This window comes from Dama dama, chromosome 31 (genome assembly GCF_033118175.1).
Source record: "Dama dama isolate Ldn47 chromosome 31, ASM3311817v1, whole genome shotgun sequence".
Taxonomy (NCBI): Eukaryota; Metazoa; Chordata; class Mammalia; order Artiodactyla; family Cervidae; genus Dama; species Dama dama.
Genome location: NC_083711.1, coordinates 9,347,538 through 9,373,004, shown reverse-complemented (window position 1 = coordinate 9,373,004; position 25,467 = coordinate 9,347,538). Strand labels below are relative to the sequence as shown.

General features: G+C 40.0%; 1 protein-coding gene across 9 annotated transcripts in view; it reads right to left on the bottom strand.

The window, feature by feature from the left end:
* The window catches only part of SYNJ1 (synaptojanin 1), an 88,037-nt gene that overhangs the window by 14,353 nt on the left and 48,217 nt on the right, over positions 1–25,467 (bottom strand). For 8 of the 9 annotated variants that reach the window (XM_061133957.1, XM_061133959.1, XM_061133963.1 and 5 more), the window contains 12 exons: positions 22,142–22,333; positions 19,999–20,083; positions 16,870–17,010; positions 15,633–15,825; positions 15,237–15,395; positions 13,921–14,077; positions 13,226–13,343; positions 12,911–13,126; positions 10,369–10,447; positions 8,123–8,285; positions 4,209–4,418; positions 2,924–3,067 (listed from right to left, as the gene is read on the bottom strand). In XM_061133957.1, the coding sequence (XP_060989940.1) occupies positions 2,924–3,067; positions 4,209–4,418; positions 8,123–8,285; positions 10,369–10,447; positions 12,911–13,126; positions 13,226–13,343; positions 13,921–14,077; positions 15,237–15,395; positions 15,633–15,825; positions 16,870–17,010; positions 19,999–20,083; positions 22,142–22,333 (1,857 nt within the window). Of the gene's footprint in view, positions 1–2,308; positions 2,348–2,923; positions 3,068–4,208; positions 4,419–8,122; positions 8,286–10,368; positions 10,448–12,910; positions 13,127–13,225; positions 13,344–13,920; positions 14,078–15,236; positions 15,396–15,632; positions 15,826–16,869; positions 17,011–19,998; positions 20,084–22,141; positions 22,334–25,467 lie in introns of all 9 variants that reach the window. The other variant, XM_061133965.1, reaches the window with a different exon arrangement.

Genomic DNA, 25,467 nt, shown 5'->3' with positions numbered 1-25,467 from the left:
TCAGACTGAATTAACAAGGTTTAACTATTAATTTTTAAAACTTCAGAGTTAGTATAGTACATTTCTAAACATTTGACTTATTCTGAAAAGAATTTCAAAGGCGTTCTTCTTAAAATAATACTGCACATTAATTTCACATCTTAAGTATATATGAAATATATATATATATAGAACAGCTCAAAACAACATTAAGAATTGCAGAGAAAGTAAATGGACAACCATCAGAAACAACACAACACAGAATGAAAATAGAAAAAATACGAAGTTACAAGATATACATAAGGAGGGGGAGGCGGAGTTTACAGTTGGACCGAGAAAAGATTTGGTATGTCTTTAAAACACCGGAGGGGCTGACATTTAGAAATAAAATGAGATATCCATTTCTAGGATGCAAATGTCTTGTTACCTTCCATCTCTCGCCTAGCTACCCCCGGACTGGGAGGGGCTCCAACACCTTTTTAGAGAGAGAACAGAAGCTGTGTATTGTTCAGGGCCCATAGCACACAGGGAAAGGCAGGCACACAAAACAGTTTCTGAGTTAAACTTCCTTTTGCAAAAAAAGTTCTTTCACTGCTTCAAATTTCTTCAAAGATATCTGTATAAACCAAAGTGCCTCTAGATGCCTGGCCCAAGCCTGATTCTGGCCCTTTCTTCAGTTAGAATCGAAAGGAGAAAATAGTTTTCTTTTTATATCTGACATCATGGGAGGATTCCCTGGAGAAAGAAATGGCAACCCACTCCAGCATTCTTGCCTGGAGAATCCCATGGACAGAGAAGCCTGGTGGGCTACAGACCATGGGGTTCCAAAGAGTCGGACACAACTGAGTGACTAACAGTTTCACTTTTTCACTAGCAGTAGGGAACTTGAAAATATGTGTAATGAAAGTCTTTGCTTTTTAATCATCTCATTCTTTATATTCAGAATTAAACCACTAATAAAAGCTCCAATATTTGCCAGTCATAAAGGGAAAAAAAAAATCTGAAAGTTCCAATTTCATTTTAAATCTCTATGAGACTATGTTAGTCCCTTAGAAGGTAATTTTCAATGCCTTATTTAAAAAAAAAAAAAAAACTCTAAAAGCACTACAATTACTTTCAGCTTATTGCCTTCAAGCAGTTATTGGTTTACAGGCTTAAAAAAACATGCTGCGAACACTGCCTACAAAAGAATTATGAAGAGAAGCAATTTTTTAAAAGCTACATCAGATTTCTAAGTAAGTCACTGAGTTGCTAATGTGTATAGCTTTTCACAAATTTCTTTAAAATTTTTATTTTTCTACAGATTGGTCTCCTAATTAAAGGGGAAGGTAAATAAAATCTTCCATGAAGCTATCAATTAAAACACAAGTCTGAAATGGGAATAATCAATGTTTTCTTTAAGTTAGTGGAAAAGTTACCCTCCAGTAGTATCTTATAGAAGCTTTGGTGCTGAAAGAACTTTGCTACCTTTATTATCCAAAGTCATTAAAATCTGCACACAGCAAAGTCAATCTGTGATAGCATATGAGTCAGTCAGCAATGTCTTTAGGCAGCTAGAGTAGGAAGAGACCAGCTGCATGTGCGCAATGAGCCTTAATGATATTAAAACTGGATTAGTAAAAGCTCTTTTGTGGGACTGAGATATTCTGCCTGAGCCTTTCCTGAGAACTAGATTAAATAAACTTGTCAAATGTATACCTCCAGTTGAGCTTTGTGAGAGTCTTCATGTAAAACAAGTAAACTACAAAAAGTGACCCATGTGTTAAGAAGAATTTCTTTATCAAAATATATAAGAGACTTGTTCTTCTATTTTAAAAATGAGGTATGAATGTTATGACAAGTTATGATAAAGCCATGCAAAATGAAAGCTATATTTCAGATAATTATGATAACTTTAAATTGCATTCCTAGGATATTTTGCTAATTCACAGGCTACTGGCAAGATGATGTACTAGCGTTCTAATATAATCCAATATAATCAAATCCTTGGGAAACCACCTGTCTTCATTGTGTTTGACTTACCTAATCTTTATAACTGAACTGGCTATATTTATTAATAAAAAGTATATCAGGCCTTAAGTAATTCAACTCTGTTTATCTGGGAAATGGAAGGTTTTGTTAATTCTAATAATATTCACTAATAAAATCAAGCTCTAATCTTTTACCAGAAATATAATGGAAGTTTGGAGTTATTTTTAAGTTGGCCTATAAATGTCATTCATCTTGGCTTTCATCAAACCAACCTAAAATGTCATTGAGTTACAGGGCTCAAACTCCAAAAAAATTAATGAACTAAGATCCATATATTATAACAAATATAAATGGTTACCTCCAAACTCTTTTCTAGCAGGTGCAGGACTCCTAGCCCCTTATAGTTCAGAAGAGAATGTGCAGCAGAAAGGAAATGACATTAAATAAAGAATTGAAATGTCAAAGATTTACTATAGTTTCCAAGATGTCAAATATCATGTAGAGACTACATATTCATATCTTGGTGCTATACAAAAGCTATTATGTAACGCAAATACTTCTAACAGAAACAACACTATACTTATTTTAAAAGAACATTTAAACAGATATATTAAACTGCAAACAGAAAAATGTATGTTCTTCAGTTCTAATCATGCATTAAGATTTTTTTTTCATTTTTTTTCATGGTTATTTAAACCATGCACTTTACAGAAATCAGTACAACCACGTCAAATTAGCGAAAACAAAACAAATGTTTCCCGCACGCTTATAAGAGGCCAGCTCTGAAAACATGTTACAGGAATCTAGCTGTTCTGTCACACCTACACCATTTGTTAGAGAAAAGCTAACTAAGGAAGTAGCACCAATGACAGAAAACTGATAAAATCTAGAAAGAAGCATTTCAAAAACATGCAAAACATTTTTCAGCAGAGTGGTGAAATCCAGCAGAGATAGAAATACAAGGATTTGTCACCTGAAGGCGGAGGCGGTCGTTGTGGGGGAGCTGGACGTGCGGGAGGAGCAACCGGGCGGGGAGGGGGAGGCCGCTTGGGTTCCAGGGTCTGGGAAGACTCTTTCTGCTGCAGCTGTGTTGCTGGCAGGGTGTCAACAGGAGAATCTACCAGAAAAGAGTACCTTAGGTAAGAGGATCAGGCTCCAAGGGATGAGCACACATGTACTTTCTACAGGCGTATGATAAAATTATTTTGCTAACCTTCTAAATCTGTACTACAGAGGGATGACACACATTTGTAGCATCAATAACACAAGCAGCTGTGCTATTACCTTACCCTCTGGTACTATGGGAGCAGTCAAGTTACTCTCTGGACTTCTTACCCAGGCCCCGGGTACTGAAAGGGGATTTACTGAGTGGCCCTAACAAGATGGCATGAAGTATCGTGTGTTAGGTCATTTGCAATACAATCTGCTGGCCAGGAGAGAGAAGAAAAAGCAAAGAGAGCCTCCTCTCTATGCCGTGACTTATCCTGGATTTACTGAAGGAAGCTCTGAGGCCTTCCTTCGTGGCTCAGTGATAAAGAATCTGCCCGCCAATGCAGGAGATGCGAGTTTGATCCCTGAATTGGGAAGATCCCCTGGTGAAGGAAATGGCAACCCACTCCCATATTCTTGCTTGGGAAATCCCATGGACAGAGGAGCCTGGCAGGCTACAATCCATGGGGTTGGAAAAGAGTCAGATAAAACTCAGCGACTATTTAACAACAGTCCTCTAAGAGTAGCATGGGGGAGCTTGAGAAACTGCTGAAATGAAAGGTATTTTTCAAGGATACTGGTTAGTGTGGAACTGAACTGTGTGATGTAACAACTTCCAGAGAAAAACCTTCTGACTTTGGAGGAGTCATGACTATCAAATTGAATTCAAAATACTTGTTTTGTCTCTTTCTGCTTCCTATTATAATGTAGGTAATGTATAGATAGTTAAGCCCAAAGAGTTATGGGTTCTGACCATAATGCTTAAAAACTGTTCAGTGATAAGCCATGGACAAACCTGCCACACAGAGAAAGGATGAAGTAAAGTTCTCATCTAGTGATAGCACCGAGCTTCCCCTTCACTTAGGGCGGAACCATCTACAGTTTCCTCTTTTGTACGCACAGAAAACATGCTACACTTTAGCCTACGGATGTGAAAGTTAAGCAAAAATAGCTCTCCAAAGGAGATCCGAAGGCATCGGAGGTTTAATCATCTGAAATCAAACATATCAGCCCAGGAAGTCATACAAAACTTGAAATAAAACACGTACTTTGTGAAGCGGGGGGCCCGGGTGTTCTGGACGGAGCCCGACTTGGTCTCACTGGGAGGGAAGGCACAGGTCCCTCCGATATGGTAGGTGACTGGCAGGGACTGGTCCGGGGTGAAGAACCGGGGGACGTGCCAAGGCCAGAACTGGAAGACGGCTGGAGATGCTGAGGAAGGATCTCCTCTACCTCAGCACTATAGTCATCCACGTCACCTGAGAAAACGCAAGGTCAGCCACCTTACCAGCATGTTAACTTTCTCAGAGATTTCTTCCCCCTCAGTCTAGGCTTAAGGGGTTAAATACATAAAATAAACACCTTAATATGATGATACTGCAAACATGTACAAGTTAAGCATGTGGGCATATATAAGGAGTTTATATGCATACAACTAGAATTAGTGCAAATGCTCTTGTAGAAAACGTAATTAAAGATAGTCTCCTGGGCTTCCCGGGTGGTCCAGTGGTGAAGAATCTGTCTGCCAATGCAGATGGACATGGGTTCAATCCCTGGTCTGGGAAGATCCCACATGCCACAAATACTGAAGCCTGTGTACCACAGTGAGAGTAGCCCCTGCTCACCACAGCTAGAGAAAGCCTGTCCGCAGCAACCAAGACCCAGCACAGCCATTAATTAATTAAATTACTTAAAAAAGACAGTCACAGAGGACATAGTAATACCTATGGCTGATTAATGCCAATATTGGCAGAAACCAGCACAATACTATAAAGCAATTATGTTTCAATTAAAAACAAACACATTTAATAATAATAATTTTTAAAAAAAGTCTCTTGTCTCAGAGCAACAGGAGGCCCAATGGTGGCTAACCTCTGGAGCTGGGTTGACTCCACAGCTTTCAACACGCGTTGAGCAGCACTCTCAGTGCTGGCTGAGTCGGACACTCGCTGCCCTCCCTCCAAACCTGCCTTCCAGGTCTATGGAACTGCCCCTCTGCAGTGCCCTCAACTCGGGTCAGGCCCTCACGGCAGACACAGTCACACAGCCTTCCCCCGGAAGTCTCCTGACTACTTGGTGCCCTGGGCGCCCCCACCTGACACGCAACCCTTTCTGCTTTAATTAAACAGGCGGGAGTAGGTTCTCCCCTGAGGTCTCCTCACCTCGGTTTTCCACAGGGTCGGGAAGTGGTGTCAGGGAGTCCCATGCCACCTGATTCCAATTCCAAAACTTTAATCTTCCAACCCTGAACAAAAAGGCCTCTTTATTTCTTGGAGGCTGTGCTATCCAAAATTTATGTAACGCCCTCAACCCCAGTTTGCCGCCATAATCTCCCATCTCCCACCTTTTGGTCACTTGAACCCATTCGTTGAGGACCAAGGAGAGAGCAAGATGGTAAACTGGGCCCATCATCTTTGTGGCTGACACTGAAGCTGCGGTGGATAGCACACCAACAGCCTGCCGCTTTGCTCTGCTGACATGCTCCTCTACTCCACACCGTGTGCCCCTCGAACCGCAGTGCCTCTGAAACAATAAGCTCAAACACTTCCCTCTCAGTCCTGCCCCTGGCTACTCTACCCTTCTTGTGACTCCACCGGGACCCAGGCCTTGGCCCCTCTTCCTTGGGCCCCTACTGGATTCTGCAGCTGTGCCTGCAGCTGTCCTCACAGCCTCTGGGCCGCTCCCCTCCTGCACTAGTCTTCTGTCACCCCTGCAGTCTCATCTCTCCACGACCGCAGACGGGCTGCTGGGTGCTGCAGACAGACAACCGCGTGGTCCTGAGGACCGCAGCCGTGTTAACTCTGTGGTCTCAGCCTCGTCTGGGCTCCCGTGGCCTCCTGGCCAACCCACAGTTTCCTGGCTGGCTCCCCATCTGACTGCTTCTCAGGAGCTTTATCTTGAACCTTCTCAAGCCTCCTGAAACAGTGTGCTGCCCCGCCTCCTTAGACTTCACGGAGAAGAGGGAAGTCCTAAGGCGGGAAGCCCTCTCTTCAACGCCTGCCCCCAGCTGTAACCTAACCCTATCTAGGGGTGGAAAGGGTGGGGCTCTGCCCTCCCCAGCAGGTCAGCCCTTTCCATCAGCATTAAGCTCCTCAAGCGTCTGCACTTCAAAACAACACTTCAGAGAGCAACTGCCTGCATCTCTCTCCCGCCTCAGGCACACTTCTGTCGAGAGTTGTCTACAGACACTTTCTGCACTTCCTCGTCTTCCATCCACACCCCGATTTACCACCGTCTGGCTTCTTCACTCCACTGAAATAACTCTCCGAATGTCACCAACAACTTCCTCCCCTGGTTCCAAGCCCAAAGGGCAAGCTGTGGCGCTCACTTCTTCTCGCCCTGCGACAGAGGACGCTATAGATCACTCTCCCTTGTCATCTTTTCTTCACTTGGTCTTTAAGCGCTATACTCTCCTGGCTCTGACATTTCTAATCGTTTCTTCTGCTTTTCCTTTTATAGGCAGCCTTCTTCTGCCTGTCCTTCAAAGTCTGAGTTTTGGTTCCATCCCAGGAAGTCTTCTCCCATCTCTGTATCAGGCTTCTGGCCCAGCAAATCCAAACGCAGGGCCTTGCCTAACATCAAAGCTCCGGGTTCTCTGCTGAGTGCCAGGCCCACATGCCCAAAGCCTACTTCTGGACCCAATGCACCCCAAAGATGCCTCAACTTCAACACATTCAAAACCAAATTCAGGATTCCCTGCTGGTCCAGTGGCTAAGATTCCGTGCTCCCAATGCAAGGGGCCCAGGTTCAATCCCTGGTCAGGGAACCAGATCCCACATGTCACAACTAAGAGTCTGCATGCTCAAGATCCCACATGCTGCAACTAAGACCCAGTGCAGACAAATAAATACTTTAAACAAAACAGAAAACAAATTCACCTTCCATCCACACCCACTCCTCTTCCTGCTCTTTCTTCCCTTCCTCCTGCACAAGCACATCTACATCACCTACTTAGATCCTTTTGTACCCCTTAGGTCTCTGCACATTCCTTCTTCCTGGTTCATGTCTCTCTATCCTCTTTAATCTGATTCTCACTCAGTCTTCAGATTCCCAATTTCAGTTTCTCTGGGTACATTCTCCTAACTGTCCAACTCTAAGTCAGGCGACTGTCCCAAGAACTACAGCAGCACCGTTCATGAGTGTGTGGATGTCACTGTCTGCTTACTTGTATGTAACACCCACTGAGCTGTGACTTCAGGGATGGCAAGGATGCCATCTGTTGAATTTCCAGCACTTAGCATGTAACTGGCACATAAAAGGTACTGCATAAACGTGTGGACTAAGCAAACAAATGAACAGAGAAATGTGAAAACAAGCTGATCTTCTAAGGTGTTCAACTCTTAAATGTGTTACCTAGAGGTACAGGATATCACAATATGATATATTGCCCCTTTATAAACTAAGGTATGCATTATAGTGGGAAATATGTTAAAATAATATAGCAGATACAGCATTAAAAAGCAAATACATTTCTTAATCACATTTAAGGAAATTATTATATTAAGATAACCTGGCCCAACTCTTAAACTTGAGATGATTACATCTACATGAGTGGGTTCAGTTTCAAATGTGTTCCCAGCCACTTTAAGAATTTTTTAAAATGACTTTGAAATATATCCTCTTTGGTTGTAAATATTTTTAACTCATTTCTGCACAGAGCTCCTACCTTAACTACAATCAGTGGAACCAAACCACACACCAAAAATGCCACTTTGTGCTTATATCACACAAGGACATAAACTAACTATTGTAAAGGTCTTGACCTTTGTATGGCAGAAGGGCACATACATCTGAAGTCTGAGTAACAAGCAAAAAACACACAATATGATGTAAACCAAATCTGATTAACACGTCTCTGAGTGTTACAAGAACAAAGAGAAGGATAAATTTGGAGACTGAGACTTTGCTAATGAGAAGGAAACCTGTCTAGAAGGATAGAAGTCAATGTGTTCCATGAGCAGACCTTCCATATCGAAGTCGGCAGTGACCTCTGCGTCTTCACCTAGGAGGGTGGAGCTGGTTGATGATGGCAAGGGGACGTTGATTTTCTCTAAGCTCATTTCTTCTTCCAAAGTTTTGATCCAATCTGGACTTTTTAAAGTAATTGTTATAGTCCTACCCAATAACTGGTTGAGTAAAAGAGATACAAAATTAAAAATTCATTGGCATGAAAATTAAGTATCTTGGAATAAAGTGTCTGTTTAAGTTATAACAATAGTTTAGGCTTAACTCAGCTAGATTCATTCAACACAAATCATTTCACATACACTGTATTGTCACCTAGTTTCAAATGTCCCCAATCCTCCCTTTAAAAACCTGTTAGGGAGTTTCCTGGTGGCCTAGTGGTTAGGACTCCAGGCTTTCACTGTCATTGCTGTTGTTCACTTGCTAAGTCATGGGCCTCTCTTTGCGACCCCATGGACTGCAGCATGCCAGGCTCCTCTGTCTTTCACTATCTCTCAGAGTTTGCTCAAACTCATGACCCTTGAGTCGGTGATGCCATCACTGCCATGGTCCAGGTTTAATCCTTGACCTCAGAACTTAGATCTGACAAGCCACACAGTGTGGCCAAAACAAAACAGCCTATTGCTGCTAACCTGAGGTCTTCTTTTCTAGGATGCACACAAATTTTAAGTTTTCTTTGCTGCAGTAAATATCTTTCCTGGGCCAGATCTAAATTCACTGATAACTCTGCTACATAAATTTATACTTCCTTTTGACCACAGATTAATTGTTTCCACATGAGACAATCAAAGAAAGGATATAGAAAATTCTTAAAATACTTTCCTGTTCATTTAGACTTTTCAGCATTTCAAATGTCACAAGTATACTTAAGAAAATCTAACATCATTTTAAATCTTCAACAAAAGTTAACCATTCGGAAAACAGAAAGACTGGTATCTGTGAAACTGGCACATGGACATTTCTAAAAAGTTGAGAAGCTTTTAGACAAAAGTATAGTCTAAAACAATCAATGTATTATAATCAAGTTACACTGTCCTGTCATTATTAAAAAATACTTTCCTTAAATGCTACTGACATCAGAATTCTTTGATGGCACAGTCTGGAAAGGCTGACAGCTGCTGGCCTGAACAGCACAGTAGTGTTTAACAGGAATTTAGCATCCACGCTGGAGGTTTGAAGTCAGAACTAGGCAATAGGTTTCATGGACCATTTATTTTTCTAAGTCAACAACCTTTGTTATGCATTCACCAAAGAATACTAACAAGTCTTCTTAAGCCTCAATCACTATAATGGCCACTTAAGATGCACTTCATCAAGAATATTCACTTGGCAGAGATCAGAACCAAATGAAAAGGAAGAAATTTAGATGCTGGAAAAAAAATGCTCAAGAAGGTTATCCTTTAGGTTTGCCCTGCTTACACTGTGTACTTTTTCCAGATTCTCCCCTGAAACGGAAGAGTTCCTATTGATCTACTTGTATCTAGAAGATCTGGGCTGAAACAACTGTAGTAACAAAGACAGAGGAGAGGTTTGGAAATGTCTGACTTTCAAAATTTTCTCTAGAAACATTATTTTTTCAGAATTTTGAAAATCTTTTAAAGGAGCTAAGGGTGGATACTTTCTAAAAGTGTAACACAGACTTGAGGGTGAGGGACAGAGCTGAAAAAGAAGGGAGAAAAAAAACTAAACAAGGAAAATGACCAGGGGAAAGACAAAAGAAATATTCAAAAAAGGAGTAAGAGTGGACAAGGAATGCCAAATTGAGAGCTGCTCTTAAATATTAATGACACCATGGGAGGAGGAAAGGCTTAAGATATTAAAGGCAGAATTAAATTTAAAAATCAGTAATTTCTATATGGTGAAACCACAGCAAAGTCACAAGACGAACTGGGAAGAACATGTACAGCACATTATGAAAAGGAATTAACATCAAGGGAGCTTCAAAAGATGAATACCCCGGGGGGAACACAGGCTAAGGTCATAAACAGCTCGCCAGAGAAGTACAAAATGACCAGTTAATCGAAAAACTCTCCATTGAAATCTTAACACAGAAGTGACATACTACTTCTAGTTTTTCAGACTGTCAAAGTTAAAAAATAATTAGGATGTTGGATGTTAGGTAATCTGAGGCATCATGCAACTAGATATTCAAAACACGTTTAGATAATTTGCTGCATGTATCTTAAAAACACAGTCCTCACACTAAATCACTGAATGGTTTAGATTCAACAAATGCTACTTTACCTCTTTCCCATTCAGGTTCAGAACACTCAAGGCAGAGCTTCCCTCCAAAAACGTAACCCACATTTTATCTTCCACAAATCTTTAAGGAAGAGAAAAACAAACAATAAAAAGACGTAATGAGTACCTCAGATATAACCAACCCAACGACTTGTCCAATGATTACTGATCAGCAAGGACTTACAGACGCCCGGAAGCAAAAATACAAGCCTGAGAGTGACAGGGCCAGCGGTGACCTGTAGAGGGCACTCTTTCCCTAAAAGCATTCAAATTCAAATTCCTTTAGATACTGGGTTGGCCAAAAAGTTCGCTAGGGGAAGGTATGGAAAAATCCAAATGACCTTTTTGGCCAACCCAATACAGTGTTACTAAAACTGTCTGTCAGCACTTATGGGCCTGTGGGACTCCAAATGTGCTTGGTACTTTCTTCCTATTTTTACTCAATAGGAGAGAAGCATTCTAGACTTTCCCCCCCAATTAATATAAGTAGCCTGCCCCATCTACATTTCCACCTAAATAAGAGATTTACATACAATTTACATATGATGACTTCAGTTCTTCCCTAACGGTTGGCTTACTCTGAAGCCAAAGGTGATGACCAGTTTAGCAGACAGGTGACGGGACAGTAGTCCTGTCCTCCTTTACTTTCAGTATCTCCCCTGTCTGTTCTACCTTGGTGGTCTTAAGGTGGAATGATCAGAATATTCTAGGTGAGGAGGTATCACATGCTTTTATAATGTCAGGATAACATTATCCTTTTTTTGTTACCAGTACTTGTTCTGTTACCAATACTTCTTCCAATGATAACAAGCATTTTGGGGAAAGCTTTTGGTTGCAATTTAACACTATCAGGGGAGTGGGTAATTTTCCTCGGTTCTGTCTCGTCACAACAAAAATTTGAGGCAACGGATGTTAAAGTCCTTGGCACATCACAGCTCTCGAACAGTGTTACAGCTCCCTCAGTTTTCTTTAGAAAATAAAGGAAGATACATCCTTGAGACATGAGGGCATGCCAACCCAAAACATGGGAAGAGAAGAGAAAGACAGCGAGTGAGCACAAGAGACAGAGAGACAGAGAACGAGCGTGCATGCGCAGGAGAGAGAGAGACCCCTGGCCCTTCAGCTCCTCTTTTTATATGTTTTTTTCTCCCCCTGGGCCTGCCCTATGTAAACGGGGCTAGCCAGGAGGGCTGTTTGTTCTACCTGGGGTCCTCACTCCGGTCCTCGGACCTTCCTCTGTCCTATTTTCGAGGGCTTTTCCCTTGCCTTTTAGCCACCACCATTCTGGACTCCTTTTTCCTATTCTAACTACCGAGTAACGCCAAGCTCTTTAGAGACTAGAAAAAAGGCAGGAAGGTCCTTGCCCTGCGTCAGGCATTCATCCCTATGGACACTCTGGACTCTCTCTCACCCAGAGAGCACTCACGCTCTCTTTTCTCGTCCCATCTTTTGGGTCAGCATGCCCTCATGCCTCGAGGATGTATCTTCCTTTATTTTCTAAATAAAACTGAGGGAGCTGTAACACCATCCAAGACCTGTGATACTCCAAGGGCTTTAATGTCCGTCGCGTCAAATTTTTGTTGTGACGAGACAAAACCGAGGGAAATTACCCCCTCCCCTGACGGTGTTAAACTGCAACCAAAAGCTTTCATCAAGATGCTTGTTATCATTGGAAAAAGCACTGTAAACTCTGAGCAAGAGTTTACACTTGCTTAGAAAGACATTTATCTGCTTCTGTGCTGCCCACTCACACAGTCCACGTGATGCTCCCAGTGGTTTGGCATTTCTGTACTTGGCAACGCTTACTGTCATTGGGAAATTTCACCATGACTTCCTGGAGTCTTAAGATCTCTAGATATTTTTTGTTTCATTTTAAACCTGTGGGGTAGATCTTTGTCAAACAATTTGAGGTAAGTCTAAATATAATTTCTTCTCTATTTGCCCATTTACTCTCAGAAAGGAGAGGAAGATTCTCAGGCAAGCTTCTCACCCTGCAAGAAACCAAGCCGTCTTCATTCTGTGGGCCATTCTGGTAAACACCTAAGGAAGCCATCACACACACGCCTATCTTTCTTAGATTCCAAATAGGAACGGAGTCTTCAATTCTTCCTCCGTCTGCCAGAGCACCCAGTATAGAGATCTGCCCACTAAACAGCTATACAACATCCCTCAGTAAACACATGAAACAGCACAGAAAGGAATTTAACAGTGCCTCTTCCCTATAAATTCAAACACGTTATTCAGTTTGTCCAAACTGCTGTACACTGGGAAGAGAACATGTTTTTCCAACAACGCAAGAGGCATCTGGTTCTGCAAAAGGCAGATGGTTAAGTCCATGGGCTGCCATTTCCTTGTCCAGGGGATAGTCCCAACCCAGGGATTGAAGCCAGGTCCCTGGCACTGCAAGCAGATTTTTTACTGACTGAGCTACCAGGGAATTTCCACAAATACTCACCTACTAGTCAAATACTAAGTAAGGCAATTTTTAATACAGAAGACATTATTTGCGAATCATGAGTTGCTTTTTTTTTTTTACATTACTCACCTTATGAGTATAACTTCACCAAAGTTTGTAAACTGCTGTAAAAGCTCATCAATCAAAGCATCGTTGAAAAAATTATTTTCTGGTAAAGAGCTTTTGATTGAGACCAACACCGTACCATCTGGTGGACCCTGAACTGCGATTACTTCTTTATAAATGTTTTGCCTCTCTTCAGCTTCAACTTCAAATATATCAATATCGATCAGGGCAACGACAGGCCTTCAGCATAAAGGAAGGGAGACATGTTAGGAACATTACAGAAATGACGTATTTCAAATAAATTTCAAGCATGATTAGAAATTTGGAGATTGCTTAAACCTATGGTCAGAAGTCTTCAGCTCGGCCCTTCCGTAGTGCAGCAAAGTGCCAGGAGTCCATGTGTAGAGGATTTTGCTTTCATCTTGAAAACTAGCATTTAGGAGATCTAAATCTTCAGCTGCAGTCAGAATAAAATAAAACACAGGAGAAGTCACCTGAGCATGACAGACCACATGGAGCTCCTTCATTTCACTAGCTTCAGTTGCCTGAGGCTGGGATACCAGACACACTTGCTAATGGGCATGAAGTCTAGACTCGGTTAAGTCAGGGTTTTTTGGTGAGGTCATCATATTACACTTTACTTAGTTAAAACTAAGATGAGCCTTTACTTCTGAGACTTCATGACCAGAGTTTTACAAATAATTGAACAGACAAGTAGCAGTTCAAAATATCTGCAAAACCACTTGAGCTACTCCAGCTAGAAACCTCGCTTAGTGCTCGGTTGTAAGTGCACCGACCGTTTTCCTGCTGGTCTCTGTGTGACTGCTTCACTGACGGGAAGCACACTGAGGAACCAAAGCTCTCAGTGTGAGCAGCCTGAGAGGCCTCAAGTTTTATAGTTAAATTGTATTTATTTTATTCTAGATAACCTGGGCTGAGAAAAAAATGTAGTCCTCTTGGCCTTATCTGATATTTAAATCATTCCCCTCTTCCTTGTAAAATCTGCACTGACTTATTTAAATGAAGAAGTCCACCTGATCTATCAAAAGGCCACTTCCGTCTTCTCCAGAGGACACGGTCTGTCCATGCAGGGGTGCGGCACTTTTCACTAGTATCGTAGTCATCAGAAAACAAGTCATATTTATACGTTGGAGCAAAGGTCACTTTTCCTTCTAAAAATCCTCTAAAAATCTAAAATAAACATACATAAAGGAAGTTATTTCAAAAAGGCAAAAACATTCTGTTTTCATTCAGGCAGTCATGCACTAAATGTCTATTATGTGCTGGAGACTCATGAAATCTATGTGCCTCTGAAGAACACTTCTAACTGAATGGAACAGGGCTTAAGACAAAATTACCTAGGACGCAGGCTTTATCATCTCACTCACTTAATATCTGAGTAAACAAAGTACAAAAATTTGAACGATGAAATTCCACCAGACTTTTGAGCAATCAAACATTTAGAACTGTACAGGATTTTGGAAATCACATGTGTGATGTCTTCTTCTTAAGAGGAACTGGAGCCTAAGAAGGTTACATGGTATCCATCAGAATTTAAGTCTGATAACCAGAAAGGTACCGTACCATATCAAGTGGCCTCAATCAACTCTTCCTAAAAATTTTTTTAAAATAAATTCTTCCAGGAACTTCTCTGGCAGTCCAGTGGTTAAGAGCCTGCACTTCCAATGCAGGGCAAGGTGCAGGTTCAATCCCTGGTCAGGGAACTAACATCCCACATGTCACATGGCATGGCCATAAATAAATAACAAAAAATGAAAGTAGATTACCATAAGATCTTAAGAGCCAAACAGCCTTGATGAGTAAGATCTTAAATTTGCTACTACTGAAAGAAAAAAAAATATATTCTTCTACTTGAAAGTGAATTTTATAAAGATATGATATACTTTTCCTCCTGGAAATTATTATAAGTTTTCCTTTCTTTTTCTTTTTTTTAAAAAGAGAAGGCAATTTTCTATCTGTTGAACTATAGATATATATATATACTTAGTAAAGGCTTCCTGGGTGGTGCTAGTGTAAAGAACCCATCAGCCAATGCAGGAGACATAACAGCCCCAGGTTTGATCTCTGGGTCTGGAAAATCCCCAGGAGGGCATGGCAACCCACTTGAGCATTCTTGCCTGGAGAATCCCATGGACAGAGGAGCCTGGTGGGCTATAGCCCATAGCATCACAAAGACGGTCACATGACTGAAGTGACTTAGCACATACTTATTAAGTATAGACTCCAAGAGGTTGTTAAAAAAAAAGCAAACAAAAACTTTAGGGAAAGCATGTTTTCATAATCAAAGATCCCCTTCTTCCCAATCCAAGTATCTTAGGTATGTATATACCTGTCCAGCATTTTTCTGATTGATAAGCTGATCTCCTGCAATAAGAGAATCCCAGTTTTGCTGTCTGATAAGCTCTTTCACTTCCTCATTAGGGAGATCGATTCGGTAGTTGAAATCACCACACCAAAACACATAGTCATGGGAGAAGAGCAGCCTTCCCTGGAAGCAGAGAGACAGAATTCCAAACAATCAATTCACAAAATGTTTTACAACTTTTTCTTTGCCTTACCCCTGCCAAGTTTGATTTATTTAACCCCACAGTAATAACACAAGGAGTTATCTATTTGCTGACATTTCTAGGAGTTATTCTAACTTTTCAAAAACTGATATAGAACATGGGGTGAACTGAAATGCGTTAGAAAGCTTCCTTTTCGAAAACAAGCAGCAAGAGTTTACCATTGGAAAACTCAACTTCCGGGCTATTTCTACAAAATCGTCATTTCGTTCTTTGACTTGGGACTGTCCTGCAGCGAAGTGGCTGCAGACAAAGCAGAGGCTTGTGGTGTGGAACAGCATTCGTATTGCAACTGCTCCCTTATTTCCAGTTGCGCCTCCCATTCCAGTTTTCACAGTATCAACTGCAACATCCCTTTAAAAGGAAGAATTCGAAATCAAAGATCAGAAATTTCAATAGTTCTGCGTGCGTAAGAAATAAGGAATGTCTATTACACAATTACAACACTATACATCATGGGCACTTTGTAGGGAAGCCTGTGAAATAGTGGATAGAAACTATTAGCAATTCTTTAATCAAGAACATATTTAAACAAGAGTTACCATGTGATCCAGGGATTCCACTCCTGGGGACATGGCTGGAGAAAACTATAATTTGAAAAAAACACATGCACCCTAATGTTCACTGCAGCACCATTCACAATATCAAGACATGTAAACAACTTAGATGTCCCTGACAGATGAATGAATAAAGAAGATGTGGTACATAAATACAACGGAATACTACTTAATGATACAGATGAACTTATTTACAAAACAGAAATAGACCGACAGACATAGAAAACAAACTTACGGTTACCAAAGGGAAGGTGCAAGTGAGAGGGCGTATAAAATGGATAGCCAACAAAGACCTACTATATAGCACAGAGAACCATACTTTTTATAATAACCTATAAGGGAAAAGAATCTGAAAAAGAATATATATATATGTGTGTCTGTGTATATATATACACACACACACAAATGCGTAACTGAATCACTTTATTGTACACTTGAAACTAACACAATTTAAATCAACTATCACCCATCAAGCATGCTCGTGCACAGTCGTGTCTGACTCTTTGCGACCCCATGAACTGTAGTCCACCAGGCTCCTCTGTCCATGGAATTTCCCAAGCAAGAATAGTGGAGTGGGTTATCATTTCCTTCTCCAGAGGATCTTCCTGACCCAGGGACTGAACCCCTGTCTCCTGTGTCTCCTGCATTGGCAGGTGGATTCTTTACCACTGAGCCACCTGGGAAGTCCATATAAATCAACTACACTTCAATTAAAAAAAAAAAAAAGGACACTCAAAAACAAGAACCATGTGTCAGTGTTTCTCTGAAGCCACAAATACGCCAGGCCTCTTGGTTACCTGGTGTTAGGAGGCAGCCTTAGGAGAGCCGTCTGTCTACTCACCTGATGAATGGAGCGTGCTGTGGTCTGATAAAAACAAACAGACAGACGCCCACCAACTGTTCAGAGGCCAGCAGCACATACTTGTTGTCTCTGGAGATGGTCTTCTGAAGTTCCACAGCCCAGAGTTTCTGATTTGTTGTGCTACCAGAAAATTAACAAGGGAATCTTCAAAAAGACGGTGACAGTAATACAGCCTATTTCTGTAGGACAGTTATCAATATGCCCAAATTTAATAAAATTAGTGACATCATGAAATCCACACCAACAGTGAAATCTTTATGCAGGCTGGGTGTTTTTGTCTCCTTTAAAAAAGGAAAACCGAAAACTGAGCCAAAAGAACATCACACGTCAAAAGTCTATCCTATGACTCCTTTACAAAGAAAATTTGAGCTTTCTTATTAAAGTGCTCACTGTGTGAGTAATCTCAAGCTTGTACACTTTATTTTTTCCTCATATATTCATTAGGATACCAGACAAGAACATGCTTCCAGATACATTTTCCCCTTTTTCTTATTTCTATGAATTATAATATCTCTTTAAAAACTTATTATGGAAAATTTTAAACACATACAAAAAAGATAATCATAAAATAAACCACCATATGCCCAGCTTCAACAATTATCCACATTTTGCCAATCTTTCTTCTTCCATAACTCCCCACCCCTTTTTCTAATCTTGGAATATTTTACGACAAATCTGAGAAAAAATTATCCATTTCACCCAAAAATGCTTTACTAAGCATCACTAATGCAACAGGATTTTTATTTTTCTGTAATCAAAAGGCCATTATCACACTTAAATATTAACACTTCCTCAATATAATACTGAGGTCATACTTACATTTCCCTGTTATCTAAAAAAAAAAAACAGTTTCTTAGAGTTGGTTTCTGTAAAACAAGGTCCAAACAAGGTCTACACACTGCATGTGCTGGTTGCCTCCTCAGGTCTTTCTCAGTCTTTAACTGTCTCTCGGCTTGTCCCATCCTCTTTTTTAATGCTCTTTATGTTTTAAGAAGCTGGATTATTTGTCTGCAAGATGTTTAACAGTCTGGATTTGCCTGATGTGTCTTCACGATACCTTGTACTTCTGTCAGCTTTGTTTTAAACTGGTAACTACAGAAGCGTGATTCAATTTTATTGATTTGTTTTGGCAAAAATAACCTCATGGTGGTATAGTCAGCCTTGCATCACAGCAGGAAGCATGTAGTCTCTGAGATATTACATCTAATGGGCTGTTCAGACTGTGACAATTAACTCCTTATAAAGAAGCTCCTCCACTGATCCTTCTATAAGGTTTTAACATCAACTGATGATCATTGCCTAGATCCGTTATTTCAACAGGGGTTGCGTGCTAAGTTGCTTCAATTGTGTCTGACTCTTTGCTACCCCATGGACCACAATCTGCCAGGCTCCTCTGTCCATGGGATTCTCCAGGCATGAATACTGGAGTGGGTTGCCATTTCCTTCTCCATCAACAGAGGTTACAACATGTTGATTTCATAATTTCAGCATTCCATGGGCATTTGTAATGAATTGGAATTCTTCTGTAAAGAGCTTTTATCAACTATCCAGTTATTATGAAACATGTTTATACAAAGAAGGTAGGAAAAATGCTTGTCTTTCTCTTTATACATTTTCAGAGTAATTAAGTTTGTGCCCAAGACGCGTCCCACTCTTTGTGACTCCATGGACTGCAGCCCTCCAGGCTCCTCTGTCCATGGTTATTCCCAGGCAAAAATACTGGAATGAGTTGCCATTCCTTTCTCCAAGGGATCTTCTCAAACCAGGGATCAAACCTGGGTCTCCTGCATTGCAGGCAGATTCTTTACTGTCTGAGCCAACAGGGAAACCCCAAGAACCTCCAACAGCAAGCACAAACAGCCATTTCACCTAAGAACATCCTGATGAAGCAGTAAACATTAGTAACTTTGTCAAAGCTCAATCCTAGAAGCCCATCTTTTTAGTATTCTGTGTAATGAATGAAAAAATACAAACCAACCACTTTTGCTGCACAATGAATACACACATGATGGCTGTTTCAGAAAAAAGCACTCAAGTCTGAGGTCAGAGCTGAAATGCCACTTTTTTTATAGAATACAATTTTTTCTTGGAATAACTAGTGACAGACACACTACTGTTATTCAGATTTAGATTATCTGGCAAACATGTTTTCAACCATGCCTGTGTTTTCAAGGGACATGATCCATGGTGTATATTTCTAATAAAAAAATTTACATTTTGAAGAAAAAGGGGGAATTTTGATAAACCTGTATTTGCTATGTGATCTTGACAGCTTCCCAATACTTGAAGAATTTGCTGAAGAGATGAAATTAATCTGGTGGTGAAATTAACCAATATGATATTTTGATACTGTATAATGATATGTATCAAAATCTGAAAGATCTACATAATTCAGTAAACTAATATGTTCCAAATGCCTAATGAATGACGTGTCAAAATCATGCAAGGCTAAAAGACAGACCGATGTTTTAGTATAACTGAGCACAAAAAGTTTATCACTATGGTTTCAGATTCCACACTGTAACTAACCGTTAAAAATGACTATTTGCTGAGTATTATCAGAGAAGAAATAATCTAAAAAGGCTATTAAAATATTTTGGTTTCCAACTACATATTTATGTGATTTTCTTCATATATTTCAATCAAAACAACATACTGCAACAGACTAATGCAGAGGTAGATGTGACAACCCAGCCATCTTAAACCAGACTAAATAGATTTGCAAACTATCAATCAATGCCATCCCTCTTAGTAAATTTTTGTTTTGGAAAATAGTTACTTTTCAGAAAAAAAAAATGTGTTACTTTTGTTAACATGTAATGAGTTTATTATTGTTATTTTTAAATGAACTGAATGTTTAAAAATTTTTGTCTCTAATTTCTAACGTGATACGTATCAAGAGATAAAAGTTCTTTAAGATTTTCAACATTTTTAAGAGTGTAGAAAGACCTGAAACCAAAAAGTTTGAGAACTACTATTTGAACTACAGTTTAAAAAGCATCTTCACATATATTATCTTTTATCTATCCTTGTAATAAGTACTTAGTTAGCTGCCCCCCCATGTTCATCAACTAGAAAGTTTCCCTGTGTGTTACCTGGCTGGCTTACCTTGCATTCACAATGTTTCCAGCATTCAACTCTACCATTTCCTCAAAACCAATTGCAAATATATCCATTGGTTTACTTCTTTTATCTAAAATGAAGCATCCAAGAAAGGCTTTTAAAAGATGGCCTTAGTTAAATGGCAACTTCCCTACCCCAACAGAACTAAGATGAACATCAGATCTCATACAAGTCCATTTTTGTGTTTCAAGTTTAACCAAAAGCAAATTAAAGGCAAAAAACCATGAGGGGGACAAAATTACTTTCAATTTCTATTTAGGTGACCTAAGTTTGCTTTTCTTGAAGACTATTATTCTTGAAGATTCTTAAGTCCTTTCAGAAATCATTTTTGAAAGAACTCTTGCTAAAGCTTGAACTACGGACAACAGAGAAACACGCCGCTTCTCAAAGGCTAAAAGGTGAATCCAAATGGATAGGTAATTAATTAAAAACATTTTTTTATTATTTATTTTTAAATGGAGGATAATTGCTTTACAATGTTGTATTGGCTTCTGCTGTACAACAACACAAATCAACCCTAAGTATACATAAATCCCCTTCTTTAGCCACCAAGAAATTTTTCAGAAAGAGCACAAACAATAAGATGGGTGAGTAACCAACTCAAATTAGAGAAAACAGTTGAGAGGGAATTTTACACTTTAATTTGGAAATTCCTAGGTGGAAGCAATCTAGGAAAATGGGAAGTCAGGGCTTCAGACCAATCCCTCTCATCTAGCCATTAGCTCTCCCATTGCTGACCAAAAGAGAACAGAGCTGCTTTAGATAAGCAAGCCCAGGGTAGCCTGGGTGGCCCAAGCATTCAGAAATGGGACAAACAGCTAGAGAAAGAGCTTATAAACACCATGAATAAATACTGAGGAATAAAAATTTTAAAGTGTTTACTGACTGCTATTATGTGCAAGGCTTACATGTGAATCTTCTCTTTTACTACAGACACCTTATGAGACAGATTATATCTGCCTGTTATTTACAGACAGGAAACTGAGGCTCCAGAGAACCTAAGCAACTTGCCCAAGTTCACACATAAAATGCAGTGCGGCACAACTCCAGAACCAAACTGCCTGAGTTCAAATCCTGGCTCTGTCACTGCTAACTGCATGACGTTGGGCAGGTCACTTCTCTTCCTGTGTCTCAGTTTCCTCATCTGGGAAACTGAAATACTAACAGTGGCTATGTATTAGGTCTGTTATAATGATTAAATGAATAGATGTCAAGTGCTCACAATAGTAGTTTAGCTGTTCTTTTATTATTGTTATTACTATTAATACTACAGCTACAATTCCAAGTTAGGTTCAATGTAAATGAAAAGTGGCATTTTAGTAAATTTTAGGGAAATTCCCAGGGTTTAAGGTGTGACTGATTAAAGGCAACTAAAAAAGAAAAATCTATATCTCACAGTATTTCCTATACATATCCCCTTCATAAATAACACTTGGTAAATGTGTACCATTTTAAAAAGGAATTCAAGTTGACTTAAGCAAAGAGTCCTCAAATCCATGATTCTAGCTAAAAATTTTAATACAAACATCCTCAGCTTAATGCTTGGTACTGGCTAGTAAGAGCTTGGTGGTAAAGTACCCAAATTCAGTGATGAGTTTTCACAAGGATGAATCAGTACTGTTCTGTATAAAGGGACAATAAATGTCAAAATGAGTTTTATAAGCCTACTCATGACCTACCCTATTTCTTATCTTAGCAAATAAAGGACTATATTTGAAAAATGAAATACATTAGGTTTGAAAAATCCTCAATCACAAAATAAATTTGCTATGCATCAGTTTAAAGAATAAAAACAGGAGAAAAAAATCACATCTTAAAAAAATAAATACACAAACCCACACACAAAAGAGTTATCTACTCATGTATGGATTACATTTTCCGAGAATCAAATAACAAAGAAAAAGATTTCTCACTTTGCCATGGGTTCCTATGAAGTAGTAGAGAAAGGTCTATGAATACAAAAGACCTAAGATTTGAAGAGTTTTGATCTCTAAGAAGAATGTTGGTCTTCAAATGTATATATAGAAGTTTCTTTTATAAAGTAATGCATATTGTGAAGTGTCCCATTTGTTTTCTAGGTTAATACATCAGAGTCAGGGTTAATAAATCCATATTGTAAGAAGCCAACCTTGAAACTCCTGGATGCCAGCTAACTTGGGGGCATCAAGAAGCCAGTCCGTAAGGGTCTGATTCTTAAAAGCTATGCTGCGAAACTGTTTCCCGCCATTCACGTTCCAGGTGCCCACACATACTCGAATTTTCTTGGGCTTTGAATACTTGTAGAAATTCTCACACATGCTCTTTAGGACTTTAGAAGATGCTGATCAAAAACAAAATACAACAAAATTTTGGCTGCATGAAAACACTTACAAAAATTGATCTTCATAACTGAGAAATGATGGCTGGAAAGTACAATTACCATCGTCGGCACAAACAAGCATCAAATACATGCACAGGCACAAGAGAGAGAAGCCTTGAACACAGAGCCCAATACAATGCAAGTAACCAACACACTTTTAAAATATCAACTACGTGAAGTAAAACAGCCCAAGTAAAAAAAAACTATTACAAAGTTAATGCAGCAACATAAAACATGCAAAACAGTTCTGTTTCAGTGAAATAGTACATCATTTTATGATACACAAAATCAGAGATTGCAAATTTTAAGGAATATAGCAACTGACTTCCAGACAACTTTCATTCAAAAGCTAGTAAAAATAAGTTATTTCTCCCCAAACAAAGATGTTCAAGAACCATGACATATAGGACTCTAGCTACTGACAGGAAGCTTGATGAAAAAGAGCTCCCTGACACAAACACAAATCACGGACAATAATGAGATGCTGGAGAATGAAGGCATTACTAAAAGCCTCCCAGCTCACAGGCGACACCAAGTCTTCACAATGTTCTACAAGACCCCAGACAACCTGCCCTGCCTTTCTACCCTCAGCTGCCATCCCAGCTCTGCTCGCTCACTGCTCTGGCCCTGGACCCCCTCTGCACTGGATGCTTCCACTGCTCACAACATTCTTCCCTCGCTGCCTGCAGGCATCAACTCTGCAGTGAGGCTTTTCCTGATCAGCTTATTAAAATGTGCATTCTGTCTCTTACTGTCCATATCAGCTCCCTGCTTTACTTTTCTCTATGGTGTTTATTACCATGTACAAACTATGCATTTTATTTATTTATCCTGTTAACTGTCACCCCTCACCGAAAATGGAAGCTCCATGAGGGCAGAAATGTTGGTCAATCTCATTTTTATTTTTATTTTTTGTGGGGGGGAAACCAGAATGAATGGAGGTTCCCTGGTAGCTCAGATGGTAAAAGAATCTGCCTGCAATGCAGGAGACCTGGGTTTGATCCCTGGGTCAAGAAGATCCCCTGGAAAAGGGAATGGCTACCCACTTCAGTATGCAAATATATATCCAGAAGAGGATATGCTTGATAATATGATAGTATTGTGGCTCAGACAGTAAAGAATCTGCCTGCAATACAGGAGACCCGCATGCAATCCCAAGGTCATGAAAATCCCCTGGAGTAGGAAATGGCAACGCACTCCAGTATTCTTGCCTGAAGAATTCCATGGACAGAGGAGCCTGGCGGGCTACAGTCCATGGGGTCACAGAGTAGAACACGACTGAGTGACTAACACTCCCAGAATGAATATCCTTTCATTTTATTTATTTATTGGGGTGTGTGAGTGTATGTGCTCAGTCATGTCTGACTCTTTGCAACTATAGCCCACCAGGCTCCTCTGCCCATGGAATTTTCCAAGCAAGAATACTGGAGCGCATTGCCACTTCCTCCTCCAGGGGATCTTCCCCACCTATGGATCGAACCCGCGTCTCTTGTGCCCCCTGCATAGGCAGGCGGATTCTTTACTGCTGCACCACATGGGAAGCCCCAATAGTCGCTTTATAATGTTGTGTCAGTTTCTGCTCTACAGCGAAGGGAATCGGTTATATGTATACACACATCCCCTCTTTTTTGGATTTCCTTCCCATTTGAGTCACCACAGATCATTAAGCCGAGTTCCATGTACTATATAGCAGTTTTGGTCTATTTTATTTGCTCCAACATCTCCAGACTAGAAGAGTGCCTGGTACACACTGCTGCTGCTGCTAAGTCGCTTCAGTCGTGTCCGACTCTGTGCAACCCCATATACGGCAGCCCACCAGGCTCCGCCATCCCTGGGATTCTCCAGGCAAGAACACTGGAGTGGGTTGCCATTTCCTTCTCCAGATACATCCTGAGTGTTCAGTAAATAATGGTTAAAGGAATACACGTGAAATACACTTTGAATCCTCAATCTCTCTTCTCCACTTACCTTTTGGCTTCCACCTAACTTTCTGCCTTCTAAACTACATTTCATTTCAAATCCTGGCACTTAAAGTGAACAGAAACTTCCTAGGACTTCAATGTATTAATAATGATAGAGAATATGCCCTTAAAAGGGTCGTTAACTGCCAAGAGGAGACAGAAATCAAAATGATCTTCACCTTTCACCAGGTGATCTTATTTTATTATGATATTAATTATTATTTTTGGAATGGATACCAAGGTACAGCAAGGAGGCTTTTGAAAGAAAGAGTGAAAAAGGCAAATGACATTTTTGGATTAGAATGAAAGTAGTCTGACCTGTGAATCCCATGAGGAACTGCAGACCCAGGTGACAAGCACATCCTCACTGTCCCTAGGGGCACATGTACACATTTCTAACCCTGCTATTTGATTACTTGCACAGAGGTGTCTGGTGGGAATGAAGGCAGATTCTTTTTCTGGCCTGTTGATGTGGCTATCTGAAAGTTGGCTGAACCTGGATAAAGAATCCTTCTCTAAGATCAACACTGGTCTTTCTAATTGAAGTCACTGCCATTGTTACTACTATGAAAACAGCTTTTACAATCCTTTCTACATGAAAACACAAGCTCTATAATTATTTAACAGCTTAAAATATGCAGCAAGACATACAATGAATTGTGTGAAGAAAAATATGTCGCCACGTTGAGTAAGCTACTAAAGTCAGTTTATAAATGGGGTAAAAAGTTTTAAAATTCCTAGTTTATTCTTTTCTTAAAAAACTGGTTGGCACCTTAATGTGCAGAAAGAAATGTGTCTCTGCTCAAACAGATGCCCATCCGTAAATATTGTATCATTTCAGAAAACGGATTTCATGATGTTAGTTCAAAAATAAATACAAGTGCTCTCTTCCTCCATCTTCTCAAAAAATTCACCCATAGTGTCTAAAACACTCACAAAAATAATTAAGTGAAACAAATCTTAAGTGATACCAAATCTTAAGTGAAGGGAAGAAAAGATACCTTTTCAGCAAAGTTTCTGGCAAGAGTTCCTTTCACCACAGATTCAAGTTTAAAGACAAGATCATAAACCTTGTCCAGAGAATAAAGGTATGAGAGTTTTAAGAATCAGAATGACAAGAAAAATAAGACCTTT